The 16,864-nt window shown below is 36.2% G+C and overlaps 1 protein-coding gene across 1 annotated transcript in view; it reads left to right on the forward strand.

Annotated features, from left to right (window-relative positions):
- Nucleotides 1–16,864, forward strand: part of USH2A (usherin) — a 795,295-nt gene that overhangs the window by 297,905 nt on the left and 480,526 nt on the right. The window contains exon 21 of the mRNA XM_068538548.1: nt 12,310–12,440. Within this exon, the coding sequence (XP_068394649.1) occupies nt 12,310–12,440 (131 nt within the window). The remainder of the gene's footprint in view (nt 1–12,309; nt 12,441–16,864) is intronic.

Genomic DNA, 16,864 nt, shown 5'->3' on the forward strand with positions numbered 1-16,864 from the left:
CTAAATGATATCTCATTTAGAAAATTTCTAAATATTTAAAATTAACTCATTTTTAAATAACGTGTAAATCAAAAAAGAAATGACAAGGGAATTTTTTTAGTTGAAATTTTAAAAGTTAAAAAATGAAACTACAGCATTATCAGCTTTTAAAATGCAGGTAAAGTGTTTAGAAGTTAATGTTTAGGTTAAATGATTATCTTAGAAGAAAAAGATCCAAGCCTTTCTACGTTTCTTATTAAAAGAGCTAACAAAAGAATAAATTAAACTCCAAATAATAAGACATAGAAAATAATTAGGATCAGATATCGATGAAATGGAAACAGATATCAAGGCCCAATATTGGCTTTCAAGAATAATGGGCAGGGCTTCCCTGGTGGTGCAGTGGTTAAGAATCCGCCTGCCAATGCAGGGGACATGGGTTCGAGCCCTGGTGGGAAGATCCCACATGCCGTGGAGGAACTAAGCCCGTGTGCCACAACTACTGAGCCTGCGCTCTAGAGCCCGTGAGCCACAACTACTGAGCCTGCGTACCACAACTACTGAAACCCGCACACCTAGAGCCCATGCTCCGCAACAAGAGAAGCCACCACAATGAGAAACCCACGCAAAGAAGAGTAGCCCCTGCTTGCCGCAACTAGAGGAAGCCTGTACACAGCAACAAAGACCCAATGCAGCCAAAAATAAATAAATAAAATAAATAAATTTATTTTAAAAAAAAGAATAATGGGCAGTGGAGGGTAGATTTTGAGTTAATTTAAAAAATCAATCAGTGTGATTCACCACATTAATAGAGGGATAGGAGCAAAGTATCATATTTTCTCAGTAGATCTGGAAAGGATTTGACAAAATTTAACACCTACTCATAATGAAAACTTTCAGCAAACTAGGAATAGAGGGGGACTTTCCCAATTAAATAAAGGACCACTTTGAACATCCTACAGCTAATATGCTCAATGGAGAAACAATATGTGCTTTGCTTCTAAGATTGGGATCAGCATTCAAATTTTACTAGTGGTCCTAGCCTCTGCAATAAAGCAATAAAATAAGTAAAAGTCACAAATGTTGGAAAGGAAAAGGAAAATGTCTTTATTTGTAGTTGATGTGATTATGTATGTATATTCAATCTCTAAGTACTAGAACTATTCAATAATAAGAATTCAGAAAGGTAGCACATACAAAATCAATGTAGATAAAATTAATCAAATATACTAATAATAAATAGTTGAAAAAAGTGTAAAAGTAGCATTTAAAAGAGCATCCAAAACATAATACTTAAATTTAACAAAATAAGTGAAAAGATTCTACACCCAAAATTGTAAAACGACTTAGGAAAATTAAATATAAATAAATGAGAAGAGTTATCATGATTGTGATGATAAACAAAAGGTTGTTAAAATAGTCCTTCCCCTCAAGTCAATCTATAGGCTTAATGTAATTTCAGTCAAAATTACAGCAAGCTCTTTTAAAGAAATTCTCAAGTTGATTCTACAAGTTAAAAGGAAATTCAAAAGGTCTAGAATATTTGAAAACAAGATTGAATATAGTCTGATGAATTTGTCAGACTTATGCTATCTGACTTCATGACTTAAAATAAGGCCACAAAAATCAAGATATTGTATTATTTGTGAAGTACTGACAAATAGATTAGAAATAGACACAAATTTCCGTTGTCAATTAAATTTGGTGAAGTTAAGGCAATTCAATGAGGAAAGCACAATCTTTTCACCAATGATATTGCATAATCTGGAGTGATCTGGAAAAAATGAAGCTGGATCCCTACTTCACATCATACATACAAATTAATCTGAGATGGAGTCAAAGTCCTAAAAATAAAAGCTAAAATTATAAAGCTTTTAGGAGAAAAATGAGAGAATATCTTGGTGACCTTGGTGTTGGTAAAGACTTCTTAGGGTATAAAAAGCACTATCCATTCAAAAATGATAAATTCAACTTCTTCAAAAGATGCTAAGAATATGAAAAGACAAGCCACAGAATAAGTCATAGGTTACGTATATGTTTTAGTAAGAAAATACCAAGCAGTTTTCTGAAATGGTTGTTCCATCTTACATTTACATACAGCAGAATTTAGTGTTTTTAATTTTAGCCATTCTAGTGAGTATAGCATGGTATCTCACTGTAGTTTTAATTTGCAGTTCCCTGATGATTGATGAAACTGAGCATCTTCCTTGTGAACCTTATTATTCACATATCAGGGTTTGTTGGTCATGACTGTTCAAACTTTTTAATTTTTTAAATTCTTTTCTACAATTTTAAAGGTTACATTCCATTTACAGTTATTACAAAATATTGGCTATAGTCCCCATGTTGTACAATGTATCTTTGTAGCCTGTTTTATACCCAATAGTTTGTACTCCCACTCTCCACCACTATATAGCTCCTCTCCCCTCTCTCCACTGGTAACCACTAGTTGGTTCTCTATATCTGTGAGTCTGCTGCTTTTTTGTTATATTTACTAGTTTTTTTTGTAGTTTTTAGATTCTACATATAAGTAATATCATGCAATATTTGTCTTTCTCTGATTTATTTCACTTAGCACAATGCCCTGCAAGACCATCCATGTTGCTGCAAATAGCAAAATTCCATTCTTTTTAATGGCTGAGTAGTATTCCATTGTATATATACCACATCTTCTTTATCCATTCATCTGTCGATGGACATTTTTGTTACTTCAGTATCTTGGCAATTGTAAACAATGCTGCTTTGAACATTGGGGTGCTTGTATCTTTTTGAATTAGTGTTTTTATTTATGTATTTATTTATTTATTTTTGGATATATACCCAGGAGTGGAATTACTGGGTCATATGGTAGTTCTATTTTTAGTACTTTGAGAAACTTCCATCCTGTTTTCCACAGTGGCTGCACCAATTTACATTCCCACCAACAGTGTACAAGAGTTCCCTTTTCTCCACATCCTGGCCAGCATTTGTTATTTGTGTTCTTTTTGATGATAGCCATTCTGACAGGTGTGAGGTAATATCTCATTGTGGTTTTGATTTGCATTTTCCTGATGATTAAGCTATGTTGAGCATCTTTTCATGTGCCTCTTGGCCAGTTTCATTTCCTCTTTGAAAAAAAATGTATTGAGTTGTAGGATTTCGTTGTAGGATTTCTTTATATATGCTACACATCCATGTCTGTTATGGGAATTTGAAATTCTGGTTCAAGATTTTTTTTTCATATCTGTAAATGCTTTTTAGTAGCTCTTGCATTCATGCTGGGGAGTTGTGTTATAGTTTCTTATAATTATAGTTTCTGTGCTTGGATCTTGGAGGGAAGAAGTTTCTTCAGCTAAAATGTTTTGGTTCTCAATTTCATTTTGTTCTTACAGTAGCTGTATAAGGATATTATATGATAATTTCCAGTCATTTTGAAATGTCTTACCTTTTGCTGAATATGCAATACCAATGGTATATCAGTTAGGATGAAGGTTTTGGGTAGGTTTTTTGGTTCAAGAGAGACACATCCTGTTGTTTTTGTGAATGGTGATAGATGGTACACTCTGTGGTGATTTGTGTGTTTTCTGATTTTCTGATTCTCTTTTGTTAATTCAGAACTCTTAATTTCCTGTTTGCTTCCTTCCCTGACGCTAAGAGATATGGCTTCTTCTAGTGCTTTCCCTTTCCTCTGGAAGCAGTGCCTTCCACAGATTGCTCTTTCTTTTCCTGGACCCTTTCAGGCCTCTTTCTTTGAATATCTCAGTAGCCAATATTTTGTTCTCAGTGTTGTTGTTGTTGTTTGTCTGCTTGTTTGTTTTTTTAACTCAGGGAGGAACTGACTTTCAGGGGGTGATTTTATCTGACTTCTGCCATGGCTGGGTCCTTGCTGCCCTCTGCCCTTTTCTGTTCATTCTTTATTCTACTCTCAACTCCAGTGTGAAATCTGGTGCTGACTCTTCTGGTTTAGAATGTTTATTTCTCTATTTCACATACTGAAGTTTTTAAAATTCTCTGTCTCCTATTGACTCTATAGGCTTGGGTTATGGTGATTATATTTGTTCTCCTTCATGATCAGAGTGGTTTTTAGAGAAAAATGTGGAAATATTAGGGTGCTATCATTATCCAGTGGGAAGCTGAATCATCTGGACTAAAATTTTAAATGTTATAGTCATGAATATGCTAGAAGAAACTATTAAAGACTACTTTTTATTATTTTTTGAGTAAGGAAGTACTTTCTAATTAAAGCACAAATTCTAGAAGAAATTAAGAAAAAATGTTTTAAAATTTTGAGTCGTTTTATTTTAGCCTATAGCATAATGAAAAACAACAACATAAGGTTAAAAGGCACACAGCAAACTGGGAGAAAGTATTTGAAACATCTTTCTAGACAAAGGATCAGTGAGGTGTCACCTCACACTGGTCAGAATGGCCATCATCAAAAATGTCTACAGGGGCTTCCCTGGTGGCGCAGTGGTTGGGAGTCTGCCTGCTAATGCAGGGGACACGGGTTCGCGCCCTGGTCTGGGAGGATCCCACATGCCGCGGAGCAACTAGACCCGTGAGCCACAACTACTGAGCCTGTGCGTCTGGAGCCCATGCTCCGCAACGAGAGAGGCCATGATAGTGAGAGGCCCGCGCACCGCGATGAAGAGTGGCCCCCGCTTGCCGCAACTAGAGAAAGCCCTAGCACAGAAACGAAGACCCAACATAGCAATCAAGCAAGCAATCAATCAATAAATAAAACTTAAAAAAAAAAAGTCTACAAATAATAAATGCTGGAGAAAGTGTGGAGAAAAAGGAACCCTCCTACACTGTTGGTGGGAATGTAAATTGGTGTAGTCACTATGGAGAACAGTATGGGGGTTCCTTAAAAAACTAAAACTAAAAAAAAAAAAAAACAACTAAAACTAGAGCTACCATATGATCCTGCAATCCCACTCCTGGGCATATATCCAGAGAAAAACATAATTAGAAAAGATACATGCAACCCAATGTTTGTAGCACTATTTAAAATAGCCAAGACATGGAAGCAACCTAAGTATCTATTGATGGATGAATGGATAAAGAAGATGTGGTATATATATATACAGTGGAATATTACTCAGCTGTAAAAAAAAGAATGGAATAATGCCATTTGCATCAACATGGACGGACCTAGAGATTATCATACTAAGTGAAGTAAGTCAGACACAGAAAGACAAATACCATATGATATCACTTATATGTGGAATCTAAAAATAGGATACAAATGAACTTATTTACAAAACAGAAATAGACTCACAGACATAGAAGACAAAGCTATGGTTACCAAGGGGAGCAGGGGAGGAATAAATTACAAGTTTTTTTTAAAAAAAGGATCAACATCTAATCCTTCAAAAATTTATTGAGGGCTTAGAATGAAGCAGGCACTGTTCTAGATTTATATTTTAAGGGATGGAGATATGAGGTAAATGAAATAAATGATGAAAGTATAGTACGGGCTGGAGACGGTGAGTGCTATGCAGAAAGGCAAAGCAAAACATGCTGAAAATGTTGCTTTTTTCTTCCATCTTCAACATTAAAATGCTTATATAAAAATTCACCAATTTTGATGTCTTTTTTAAAATACGCACTGATATGACAGCTGTCACATGCAATCTAACAAAATTGTTTCGAGTGAAGTTAAAGACAACTAAGCGCTATTAGAGCCATCTTACGGAAAAAACCAAATGAACTTTTTGGCCAACCCAATATTTGAATTAATTATTAGTTTTCAAAGACCATATGGCAATATGAGTAAAATTTTTAAAAATTAATCTCTTTGACTGAACATTATCTTAGAGCCTACCAATGTGCAAGCAAAACTGTTTGTTGCAATGCTACTTTTAATATCAAAAAATTAGAAGCCAACTAAATGTTATCTAAGATAAAATTATAAAATAAATTATGTAAATGTATTTAGTTATTAGAGAATATCACGTATCTTTGTGAACTGAAGTGGAAAGATATCTGCTGTATGTTACAAAGTGAAAAACACTTACAGAAGCATTTTTCACAATAGCTGAGATATGGAAACAGCCCAATATGTCCATCAGTGGATGAATGGATAAAGAAAATATACATACATACACAAACATGCACAATGGAATATTATTCAACCGCGAGAAAGAAATCCTACCATTTGCAACAAAATGGATGAACCTGGAGGGCATTATGCTAAGTGAAATAACCCAGGTAGAGAAAGATGAATACTGTAGGATCTCACTGACATGTGGAATAAATTTAAAAAAAATCAAGCTCATACAAACAGGGAGTAGAATAGTGGTTACCAGGGACTGGGGAGATGTTGGTCAAAGACTACAAAGGTGCAGTTATGTAGGATGCAAAAGCCTAGAGAGCTAATGTATAGGAATGATGACTATACTTAATAATACTATAATAATACTGTATGGAAAGGTGCTAAGAGAATAGATATCAGATGCACTTATCACACAGAAAAATTAGTACCTATGTGAGGATATAGTATGTTAATTAGCTTGACTGTAGTAATCATTTCACTATGTATATGTATAAATCATCGTGTTGAACACCTTAAATATATGCAATTTTATTTTGAAAAATTTTAACAACTTACAGAATAGTGTGCGTGATGTAATCCAATTTCAGTAAAGAAAAAAGAGATAAACAATGACATACATGTGTATAAATATTTCTGAGAAAAACTTGGCCAAATTGTTGGTAGTAGTTTCTCTGAGGGTGACAGGTAAACCTATAGAGAATTTTCACTTTCAGCTTTTATAGTTTGAATTTTATGTAATTCTATTATTTCTTCATTTTCAGCAAACCTTTGTATTGAAGTTTAACATACAAACAGAAAAGTGCAAAAATCTTAGGTGTACCAGTTGACAGATTTCAAAACGTGAATAGCTTTATGTAACCAGCATCAAATTACTAAATAGAATAGTACTGATCCCCCAGAACCTCTGCATTGTGCCCTGTTCTAAACCCCAACCAGGATTACCACTATCCTGACCTCTAAAATCATAGATTTATTTTGCGTGGTTTTACACTTGATGTAAAAGGGATCATGCAGTATGTATTCTTCTGTGCCTAGCATTTTTTATCCAATATTTTGTTTGTGAGATTCATGCGTGTAGTTACATGTGGCTATATTTTGTTCATTCTCATTGCTATATTATACCTCATTTATTTATCCTTTCTGCAGTTGGTGGGCATTTGTGTATGTTCCATTTTAATGGTATAATAAAAAGTATTTCTATATACATACTTGTATATTTTTCTGAAGCTGTGTATTTGTGTGTGTGTGTGTGTGTGGTGGGATATATAACTTGGAGTGGAATGGCTAGACCAAAAGGTATGCATATATTTAGGAGATATAAATTAATAAGTACTGCCAAGCAGTTTTTCAGAATGGTGGTACCAATTCTACGCCCACTAATAGTTATGAGCATTCCAGTTGCTCTACGTACTTGAGTATATTTAGTATTTTCTATTTTATTTTAGCCATTCTGGTGGGTGTTTAGTGGTATTGCATTTTATTTTGCATTTCTCTGATGACTAACAATGCTGAGCATCTTTTTCATACATTTATTTGTAATTTGGACATCATCTTTTTGAAGAGCCATTTGCCCCCATTCTTTTAATGAGTCATTCATCTTTTTTTATTGATTTGTAGGAATTATATACATTTTTATTGGATATGTATGTTATCAGAAATACATATTATAAATATCTTCTCCTGTTATGTTAGTTACCTTTTCACTCTCTTATTTGTGCCTTTTCTTAGACAAAAGTTCTTAATCCTAATACAATTTATAACCATTTCCCTTTCTCTTATACTTTTACCTGTATTGTTTAAGAACTCTTTGCCTATTCCATGGGCTTGTCACTGTATTGTTTTTATGATTAAATTTTTAAAGTTGCAAACACATTTACATAAAAGCTAAGTATTTCCATGCGGATCTTGGATTTTCAGATTTTTTTAAGATGTGAAGCCACGGATATATGTCTCTTTTATATATCTCTGTATCCCAATAGCCTAGAAAGGTGGCTGCACAAAGTATATTTTCCTAAAAATATTCCTTGGATGAATGAATAAATTTTTCTATTGAGATAGAAAAATGCTCTATCATTTCCCCAAATACTTGAAACAAAAAATTGAACTTTAGAATATCTCCTGTTTTCTTTGCATCAAAATCTAAATTTTAGCAAGCAAGAAATGTTTATTTCTCACTTTTCTGCCCATTTTAGTCAGCATGGCTCTTTAACGCAAACCTCTAAAAAGAAAAATGCTTCGGTATTGCTCTGCTCTGCTCCACATGTCTTCTTATTCTTGAGCCCAGGATGAAAGCACATTCATGAGGCACAGGAGAAAATAGGAGTCAGGCTCAGTCACACAGTATATATTTAAAGCTTCTTCTCTAACATGGTACCACGTGTCTGCTTCCACTTCTTTGCCCGAAACAAGTCACATGGCTGAGCCTAAAGTCAGCGGATGGGGATGTATAAGCATATGATTGACTACATGATTTAAGGCATTTGGCTCAAAAGATAGGATTTATCAATGTCTGCAACATTAATTGTCAAGAACATGATGTTTCAATGGAAGTGTGCATTTTTTTATTTCTTTACTTGCAAAAAAACCCCTCATTCATTATAAATCTTTGTAATGTAAGGAAACAATTTGACCATACAACAGCAAATCAAGTTACTTTACTAAATCCTCATTTCTTACAAGAAATATCCCTTGATCTGCGTATTCTATTTTAGTTGGGCTAAATTTTATATAACATTTCTGTGTTATGTAAGTGTAAAAGCTGGGAATTAAATGGTGTGTCTGAAAAACACATGCACATGCATATTCTTGAATAACATGATATTGTTGATTTTTTCCCAAGTATAACTTGGCTAAATATTTCTGTAATTCTTATTGTGATTCATAATTTCATTCCCCAAATTTCCCTTCAACTGGGGATGAGTAGTTGTATTCCCAGACTGAGCAATTATTATTTTCTTCCCTCATTCAAATCCTGGCTTTTGCTCCCCTGGTTACCGCCATGTAGATGCCTACAGCACCCTGGTAGAGAGTGTTGTTGTCTTCGTATTCTGAATTGTAGCTATTTTTATGAAATAACCTTTAGTTGTTTAATTTTAAAACAATAGTCTTAATTATAGTATTTGATACCACGTATGAAATTTTAAAATGGTCACAGAAAGGTAAGCCTTCTCTTCTGTAGAAGAGAGACACTCTGAACCAAAAGGAGAGAAGCTTAAGAGAAGAAGAGTTGATAGAAATATGATTTTTCTCTGGTCAGAAGGTACACCAGATTTTGGCCGTGTCTGTGCTTTTGTTGGCAGATGTGTCCTCCTTATATCTGACTGTGCCACCCTAATAATTTGTTTCTATGTCTCCCATTTCATTCTCTACCAGATTTTTCTAGTGAGACCTCGATACCCACTGCCTTCTCATCCATTCCATCAAAAATTATTACCCAGCAGGTTGGACTCTGCTCGTTCTACTCAATTGAAAAAGATAGTAATTACCAGCTCTGTAAGCTTTTCTTCAGCTCTCATTATTCTGGACCTATAGGAAGTGTTTACACAGTTAACTAACTTTGCCTTCTTAAAGTTCTCTCCTACCTATGTTTCCATTTTACAATGTGATCCTGATTGTTCTAACTTTATTATTGTCCCGATTCTTTCCTTCTCTTAAGTCTGGGGCATTTTTCCCAGTGGTCCTTGCTGTGTCTCCCAGGGACATGATTTATTGGCAGGTGATTGCCAATTTATTTTTCTAACCCCATTTTCTCTTCTGAGATTTAGTTTCTCATTTCCAAATGATGGATAGTTTTTTCCTTTACATCATTAATATAAACTCACTGTGCCCCAGATGGAGCTTCTGTCCTCAACCCCATATTTTTTTCTGTACCTGACCTTTCTATTTCTGTTAATAATGCTACTTTTCCCTCAGTAATTGGTGAAAAGAATTGACCATCTTACCCCCATCATCATCTCATAACCACTTGTTTTAAGGATTCTCTTCTGAAATATATAGACTCCATTCTTTCAATCCATTTAGTTATGTGTCAGTCCTTAATTAAAATCCTTATCATCTTATTCCCCCAAAGCACAGCAGTATCCTAACTGGTTCCTCTGTAGTTAAATTATCTATATCCTCCAGACATTCCACTGTTAGTTTGGTTTCCTTCATCTTGACTTTGAGCATCTTCTTCCCTTCCTCCACCCAAATTTTAAAGCCTTCCTTTTGTCTACAGGATAAATTCCAACTTTTTTAATCCACTTAGTAGGAGAGATGAGAGTAATAAAGCTAGTATCAGGGGTTCAAGTGAGTTTGGATACTGAAAAGTGATGTATAGGGACAAACGATCTTATTCTAGGAAGTGAGAGAGGCGCCAGGATGGACCAGGTACTGAGTCTCACAGCAAGAATGTGATATCCTAGAAAGTGGGATAAAGAGAATCAGAGAGTGTGAGGTAATGAAATATCAAAATGAGTAGGACAGGTATGTTTGAAAAGGACCAAAAGCATAAAATCTAGAAGACAAAGATGCAGAAGCTAAGAAGGCCAGGAAAAGTTTGAGTTGCCTCTTTGGAAAGTCTGAAGCCCGCATGCCAGGCTTGCCTTTGCTGGTATTAAAATAATTCACTCTAAAGATAGTTATGACACAATCTTCCTTTCCATCTTTGTCTTCTACTCAAACTTCTCAAGCCAGATAGTCTATATATGGCCTGAGATGGGGTCTTGCCTATTTCTCCAGATTCGTCTCTTAACTGCCTCCTCCACATCCAGCTGTCCTTAATATTTTCCCTGCCTCTAGGCCTTTAAACAGTTTCTCCCAAAGTCCTTCATATACTCTGAAAACAAGCTCAAGCATCTTATTCTTTGTGAAACCTTTCTTAATCCCTTTGAATCAAATTATATCTTGTAAATAGGTCTGCATCACTTATCACACCTCACTACAGTTTTTTTTTTTTAAATTCTTTTTCACCAACTAGAATTTAATGCCAGGCACTGGCTTGTTAGTTTTTCTTCTTTATTGTGTATCAGAGTACTCAACAGATGTTACTGTTCCATAGAAAACATATTTTATAAAATGACAATCCGATGCTCACAAAATGATTTCTGCCCTCCTGCCTCCACACCTGTGTTAAAACTTCTTCCTTACCACTATTGTACCTTCCACCTCCTTTCTTCACATCCATTTACTAAGTACACCAGGACACCATGTGATTTCCGGGGGTAGAAAGATGAATCAGACATGGTTTCTGATTGCAGGAACCTGTTGTAGTCTATTGAATCCAGGGTAAATCCCTCAGCTATGTAGGAACTTTGGTTACCAGCCCAGCATGAAGGCAGCTCTGTCCCCTTCCAACTTACACAATCCTGGTTGACTGTATTACTAATCAAATCAATAGCCATTAATTATTCAGTTCTGTGCTCTTGAGCTGTCATTTGGTTCTCATGTATGTTCTTGACCTCTTATTTGATTCTCCCTGTATGACGTTTCTGTTAAGACACACACATTTTATATCTCCCACTAAACTGGAAACTCTTGAGAACAAAGATCTTAAACTTCTTTGCCAGTTTCAGTACATTAACAAAATGTCTTACACTGAGGAAGAGCTTGATAGTATGCATTGAGTGGGTGGGATACCCGTAGAATGGAGGTTGGGCCAGGTGGTGGTAGTGTGAAGACATCATAGAGAACTATTGCATGCTTCCCCTGCTTCCTGAGCAGGGGTAATTTCTGAGAGACAGGAGTACTCTGTGTCTTGGGCAGTGCTGGTAGGTGATCTGAAGGGTGAGTGGAGCCCCTGGAATTCTGAAGGCTGCAGACCATTTGGTTACAGGATGGCATCCCAGAAAATTGGCTCTGTGGACCACTTCATAGCAGATTTTTCTCGTTTTTAGCTTCTACTACTGGACAAGTTCTTTAAACTTCATAAGTATTTTAAACAAAGCTCTTTGTGTTTCTTTCACTCATGTCAAAAACCCATTTATTTTTATGACTCTGATAATATTACCGCATTGATCCCCTAGTATCCAATTTTGGGTTGACAACATATCTTTTTATGTTGATGAGTTTTGCATATATTTAAACTTCATTATATATTGATTAGTGGGAGTGCAGTCTTGAGTTTCCAAGTATGGGTGGCATTCATAATGGGATACAGTTAAAACCAAATGGCTGGGACCATCCCAGTGCATTGCTGTGTATAATTCCCTGACTGTACTCACTACATCATAAATAATAATGAAAGTAAATGTGCGTTTATCAGAAAGAATCAACAAAACCCAGCACTGATTCGCTGATTGCACTTGTCTCCCCAGGCATTAAGGCCAGCTTTCTAACGAGGGTGCCTGAAGGTTTGATTGTCTTTGCGGCATCACCTGGCAATCAGGAAGAGTATTTCGCAATTCAGTTGAAGAATGGACGCCCTTATTTTCTTTTTGATCCTCAGGTAAATGAATAATCATAAGAGTTGATATTTTTGAGAGTTTACCAGGTACCAACTATTTATGTTTTCACAATGAATCCTCACCAAAACCTTAGAGGTGAGTACTCATTATTTCCACTTTACCAACGAGGAAAAAGAAACTTACAAAAGTGATTTGACTTGCCCACAGCTAAAATAGCAGAGCTTCAAAATCACATAGTCTGACTAAGAATCTACACGCTTAACAACCATATGCTACCTTAGAATGAGGATTAAAACTTTTAAATGCATTTGAATAGATCTGTTTTTGTTTTCCTTCAGACCAAAATTGTGTCTCTATCTCCCTTCCTCTTTCTCTTTCGCTTTCTCTTTTCCTCCCCCCCTTCCTTCTTTCCTTCCTTCCTTCCTTCCTTCCTTCCTTCCTTCCTTCCTTCCTTCCTTCCTTCCTTCCTTCCTTCTTTCCTTCCTTCCTTCCTTCCCTCCCTCCCTCCCTCCCTCCATCTCTCTCTCTTTTCCTCTCTCTCTCTCTCTCTCTTTCTTTTTATTTCTTCACCAGCAAATATTTAAGCATCTATCAGGTGCTATCAGGCTGGGTATTGCAGACTACACTAGTTTTAAAGTTAAATATGACCATGCCCCTCTGAAACAATCTAGGTAGTATACAGTTAAAAAAAATAAAATATTCATGACTGTTACGAAAGACAAGTATGATGCTGTGTATTATGAGAGCATAAAGAGTCTTTCTTTTAAGTTGTCTGTCTCCTCTGCAAATGTGATATTTAACTGAGATGCAAAACAACGAGGAAAAGTTGATCAGGACAAGAGTATATGTCTATACAAGAGGACATGTGTTTGAGGTGGGGCAGGCCAGAGGAAATACTGATGGGAGATGAGGGAAGGATCTGTAATAAAATTTCCAGGCAGAGCAAACAGCAAATATTTAGTGTCTGAGTTAGACAAGAACATGGCATATTCAATACATTGAGATGAGTCTAATATGGCTGTAGCGTAGAGAACAAAGAGAACAGTGGTAGGTTGAAAAGTTGGGTAGAGACTAAGTAATTTAGGACCTGGGAAGGATTTGAGAGGATTGAAATTTTTCCTGAGGGCAATGGGAAACTATTGCATAGTTGTCTTCACTTTAGTTAAAGGAAGGCTCGTAAGCATTTGCCGTTAAGCACTGTGTTGGACCTGTGAGTAACTGAGGAATAAGACTATGTCAAAGATTTTTCTCAGGTTTTCAACTTAAAACTGCTGATCTAAGACATAAATGATGCTTGCCAAATAAATGTTTAATGTTATATTATTAAAGGAGGCACAACTTTCCCCCTCTGTATCTAAGGGATAATGGACCAAGGGCTTCCTACATCCTGGAGACCCACTCACCTTTGAGAGGAAAGTCAGGGCCTGCTGGACCAAGTGTGTCTGAGCATCACCCAGGATCCCTGCAGAAGCTCTCAAGAGGCAGAATGAGTCGTTCCTGTGTTAGGAAGTGGTAGAGCCATGAACTGGCAACTGGCAAGACCAGGGAAAGAAAGGTTTATTCCTGGTGTTTTGACAGCGACCTGATAACCCCCTGGCCTGACCACTATAGGTCCTCAGGCACAAGGACCCCTGGGTGTCCCCTAGAATTGCAGCTTCTTAAGGGATGCCAAGAGGTGGGCAATGAGTAAGCAAAAAGAAATAACATCACACCTAAGCAGATCCAGCATCCAGAGAGAAAGGGCTAAGAAGCAGCTGTTTCCAAAGGCAAGGCAGATGGCATCGGGAAAACAAAAACAGCACACTGACGTTGATTCAGTTACGGAACTGAAAATATTATTTTTCATTTGAGTCCTTTAAGTAGATTAATTCGAAGAGAGACTGCTGAGCCTCAGATTGCTAGGTCAAAATGCATAACAAAAATATGAAAACATAAAGAAAGATGAAGGAAGATGCTAATATTAAGAAGAAATTCAAAAGGAGAACAAAAAACACATGCACAAGGTAAAGAAGGATGGGAGAAGATAATGAAATATAAAATAAGAGAGAATATATGATTTAATAGACTTGATTATAAATTTATTGAAAGGACTCATCAAGTTCTAGTCAAGATTAAGCAAAGCTAGTTCTTCTATAGGACCTCTGTGTGCCAGCCATTATTCTAAGTGTTCTCTCTATACATAAATACACACACATACACACACACACACACACACACACACACACATTTAAACATCACAACAACTCTATAAAGCAGGTACTCATTATCCCCACTTTACAGGTGAAAATCTGAGTCATACTTAAATTAATTTTCCCAAGTTATACAGCTAATCTGTGACCAAGCTTTTTCTTTTTTTTTTTTAAACATCTTTATTGAAGTATAATTGCTTTACAATGGTGTGTTAGTTTCTCCTTTAAAACAAAGTGAATCAGTTATACATACACATATGTTCTCATATCTCTTCCCTCTTGCATCTCCCTCCCTCCCACCCTCCCTATACCACCGCTCTAGGTGGTCACAAAGCACCGAGCTGATCTCCCTGTGCTATGCGGCTGCTTCCCACTAGCTATCTATTTTACATTTGGTAGTGTATATATGTCCATGACACTCTCTCACCCTGTCACATCTCACCCCTCTCCCTCCCCATATCCTCAAGTCCATTCTTTAGTAGGTCTGTGTCTTTATTCCCATCTTGCCACTAGGTTCTTCATGACTTTTTTTTTTTTTCCCTTAGATTCCATATATATGTGTTAGCATACTGTATTTGTTTTTCTCTTTCTGACTTACTTCACTCTGTATGACAGACTCTAACTCCATCCACCTCATTACAAATACCTCCATTTCATTTATTTTTATGGCTGACTAATATTCCATTGTATATATGTGCCACATCTTCTTTATCCATTCATCCGATGATGGACACTTTGGTTGCTTCCATGTCCTGGCTATTGTAAATAGAGCTGCAATGAACATTTTGGTACATGACTCTTTTTGAATTATGGTTTTCTCAGGGTACATGCCCAGTACTGGGATTGCTGGGTCGTATGGTAGTTCTATTTTTAGTTTTTTAAGGAACCTCCATACTGTTCTCCATAGTGGCTGTATCAATTTACATTCCCACCAACAGTGCAAGAGTGTTCCCTTTTCTCCACACCCTCTCCAGCATTTATTGTTTCTAGATTTTTTGATGATGGCCATTCTGACCAGTGTGAGATGATACCTCATTGTAGTTTTGATTTGCATTTCTCTAATGATTAAGGATGTTGAGCATTCTTTCATGTGTCTGTTGGCCATCTGTATATCTTCTTTGGAGAAATGGCTATTTAGGTCTTCTGCCCATTTTTGGATTGGGTTGTTTGTTTTTTTTGTTATTGAGCTGCATGAACTGCTTGTAAATCTTGGAGATTAATCCTTTGTCAGTTGCTTCATTTGCAAATATTTTCTCCCATTCTGAGGGTTGTCTTTTGGTCTTGTTTATGGTTTCCTTTGCTGTGCAAAAGCTTTTAAGTTTCATTAGGTCCCATTTGTTTATTTGTGTTTTTATTTCCATTTCTCTAGGAGCTGGGTCAAAAAGGATCTTGCTGCGATTTATGTCATAGAGTGTTCTGCCTATGTTTTCCTCTAAGAGTTTGATAGTGTCTGGCTTTACACTTAGGTCTTTAATCCATTTTGAGTTTATTTTTGTGTATGGTGTCAGGGAGTGTTCTAATTTCATACTTTTACATATACCTGTCCAATTTTCCCAGCACCACTTATTGAAGAGACTGTCTTTTCTCCACTGTATATGCTTGCCTCCTTTATCAAAGATAAGGTGACCATATGTGTGTGGGTTTATCTCTGGGCTTTCTATCCTGTTCCATTGATCTATGTTTCTGTTTTTGTGCCAGTACCAAACTGTCTTGATTACTGTCGCTTTGTAATATAGTCTGAAGTCAAGGAGCCTGATTCCTCCAGCTCCATTTTTCGTTCTCAAGATTGCTTTGGCTATTCAGGGTCTTTTGTGTCTCCATACAAATTGTGAAAGTTTTTGTTCTAGTTCTGTGAAAAATGCCTGTGGTAGTTTGATAGGGATTGCATTGAATCTGTAGATTGCTTTGGGTAGTAGAATCATTTTCACAGTGTTGATTCTTCCAATCCAAGAACATGGTATATCTCTCCATCTATTTGTATCATCTTTAATTTCTTTCATCAGTGTCCTATAATTTTCTGCATACAGGTCTTTTGTCTCCTTAGGTAGGTTTATACCTAGATATTTTATTCTTTTTGTTGCAGTGGTAAACGGGAGTGTTTTCTTAATTTCACTTTCAGATTTTTCATCATTAGTGTATAGGAATGCAAGAGATTTCTGTGCATTAATTTTGTATCCTGCTACATTACCAAATTCATTGATTAGCTCTAGGAGTTTTCTGGTGGCAGTTTTAGGATTCTCTATGTATAGTATCATGTCATCTGCAAACAGTGACAG

Source organism: Eschrichtius robustus, chromosome 3 (assembly GCF_028021215.1).
Source record: "Eschrichtius robustus isolate mEscRob2 chromosome 3, mEscRob2.pri, whole genome shotgun sequence".
Taxonomy (NCBI): domain Eukaryota; kingdom Metazoa; phylum Chordata; class Mammalia; order Artiodactyla; family Eschrichtiidae; genus Eschrichtius; species Eschrichtius robustus.